Below are 2400 nucleotides of genomic sequence, written 5' to 3'. Positions count from 1 at the left end.
TAATTTTTTTTAATAAATTAGGACCACTTTTCGCAAGGGTGACTCCGCACTTCCTGAACATTCTGGAGTGTATTACGAAAGTGATTATGCAAAAATATTCCATGGGAATATTTTTTCGAACGAATATTTTGGCTTATCTAATAATGATTTCCCAAAAAGGAAAATAGTAGATATCTACAACTTTCCTGTTTTGTGGTTAACATCAGAACCAAGAACTTAGTCGAACCACGTTCTTGAAATCGTGTTAGCGCAATATGTGCTGTATTTTTTAAGGGGGTAGGCGCAAAATCTTGGTCCAATGGTGATTAAATGCATTAATTTTTTTCGAATCCTGAGAAAACTAATAAATATTTTTGAAAAATTGAAACGCAAAATGAATGATTACATTATTATCGAGGGCTTAAAGTCCCTTAGAATAACCAAAAAGTTTCTTTTGAATGAGATGGTATTTGAAACTAAAAATCACACTTTTTTATTTTCTATTTATTTATTATGTATAAAATAAATTTGCTTTTTTTACCCCAGTAACTTAATTGAAATAAACATTATAGAAGTTTTCAGGGACTTTCGGCCCTCGGTAATAATGTAATATTTTATTCTGGGTTTAATTTTTTTAAAAATACTTATTAGTTTTCTCAGGATTCCAAAAAATAAATATTGCATTTAAATAGTATTGGCCCAAGATTTTGCGCATATCCCTTAAGACTAAAAATAAAGTTTTATATAAAGAGTATTCGCGGTGTGCAAGTACTTGGAGGGGATACGAGAAACGATCGTGCGCGAATAGCGGAGAAATATTGCAACTTTCTTAAATAATTCATATTGTCAATTGAAATTGTCAAATTGACGTATATTTCATACCTACTGTCATTGAAGAGAAGAAGAAAAATTATATATATTGCTCCACAATATTGATATGATATGCAATTATTATATAAAGGTAAATTTAATTAATTGTATTTTGCTTGCAGTACTGCATTTTAATAACTAATTTTATTTACTACATACAATTGTTTACGTTTTAATAACATAACCTGAATCTTATTTTTTCTTCTTATTATTTTTTTGGACTATGGCCTTGACAATTATCCAGTAACCAGGACTAATATAATTGGCCAATATACTTTTAAAAGTGCGAAAAATGTTGCTGAGCGTAGAAACCAGGTGTCGCTTTGCCGAACTTGCACGGTCCCAATAGGCAGCTTCCTTCTAAACACACTTGACACTTGATCCTATATGTCAAGTTTTTCCGTCAGCTCATGAAAAACGTCAACGTAAAAAATGGATGATGAAGAAAATCAGTTTGTTGCAGAAGACGTAAGTAAACTTGTAAAAGATACCATCGAAAATGTACTTAGCGAAGCAACATATATACCAGAAAAAGTCAACCAGTGGAGTGCTTCAGTGTCGGAACAATGTCTTTCAGCTCTCAGCAAGACAAAAAAGATGTTTAAGTACGTTATAACATGTTCAATAATGCAGAAAACTGGTGCTGGTTTACATACGGCTAGTTCCTGTTACTGGGATAGTGCTACAGATGGAACATGTACTGTAAGGTGGGAGAATAATACCATGTATTGTGTAGTAACAGTGTTTGGGCTTGCAATATAAAATCTTTTAAATCTATTTGTAATATCTCTAAAATTAATATATATTTGTGCCGACATTTTTAATTTAATAATAATTGAAAATAAATATCAATATTTGAAAATTTGCCTAGGTAAAAATTTTTATGGAATTATGGAATAAATCGCTTCTAAAATTTTGCACTGTACTTACTATATAGAGACCGGTTCGTAATTTTCTTCTTTTTTGCCATGGTTTATCTTTTATACAGTGCGTATATCTCACACAATGTTTATGCCATCATCTACCGAATGTTGGCGATTATAAAACGATAGGTTTATCTGTTTTGTGCCGCATGTATTATATCTGCAGCTTCTGGTATTTGGAACCGTTTCCTTAAGTTTTCAGCCAGGATTTTGTTTTCTGTACAATCTTCTTTCTAATTAATTCTCTTCTAACTTCAATATTGTCTTCCACTATATGCTGTAGCTGACTGTACTTATAATTATAGAACAATGGAACACAGTTATGACGCTTTATTCCTTTTAACAGTTGTAAATAATTCAATCCCTTTTCCCATTCATTTCAATACCTCTGTGTTGGTCATTCTGTCTGTCCAAGGTATTCTCAATATACGTCGGTACAGCCAGTGGCGTAGCTGAAGATTAGGGAGCCCCCGCGACAATTGTGACAATTTTTGTGGGCCCCCGTATTATAAACATAGCGACAACTAATAACAGTATAATTACTAACATATGTGTTTATGACAATATTTGGCATTTCATTGAAGTATTCATCAGTTACTGTTTAGTAGATTCATCAGTAGATTTTTTG

The 2400-nt window shown here is 32.0% G+C and overlaps 1 protein-coding gene across 1 annotated transcript; it reads left to right on the top strand.

Annotated features, from left to right (window-relative positions):
- The first annotated feature begins 1231 nt into the window (after positions 1-1231).
- On the top strand, positions 1232-1626 carry LOC126880488 (dynein light chain Tctex-type-like). Its single transcript, XM_050644364.1, has one exon. The coding sequence runs from the start codon at positions 1282-1284 to the stop codon at positions 1609-1611; it is 330 nt and encodes a 109-aa protein (XP_050500321.1). The 5' UTR covers positions 1232-1281; the 3' UTR covers positions 1612-1626.
- Positions 1627-2400: the final 774 nt, after the last annotated feature.

The sequence above is a fragment of the Diabrotica virgifera genome, chromosome 2 (assembly GCF_917563875.1).
Source record: "Diabrotica virgifera virgifera chromosome 2, PGI_DIABVI_V3a".
Lineage (NCBI taxonomy): Eukaryota > Metazoa > Arthropoda > Insecta > Coleoptera > Chrysomelidae > Diabrotica > Diabrotica virgifera.
Note: the sequence above shows the minus strand (reverse complement) of the source record. Positions and strands in the feature narration are given on the sequence as shown.

What these genes read in the sequence shown, in the direction of transcription:
- LOC126880488 (XM_050644364.1), top strand. Translation starts at nt 1,282, where the DNA reads ATGGATGATGAAGAAAATCAGTTTGTTGCAGAAGACGTAAGTAAACTT.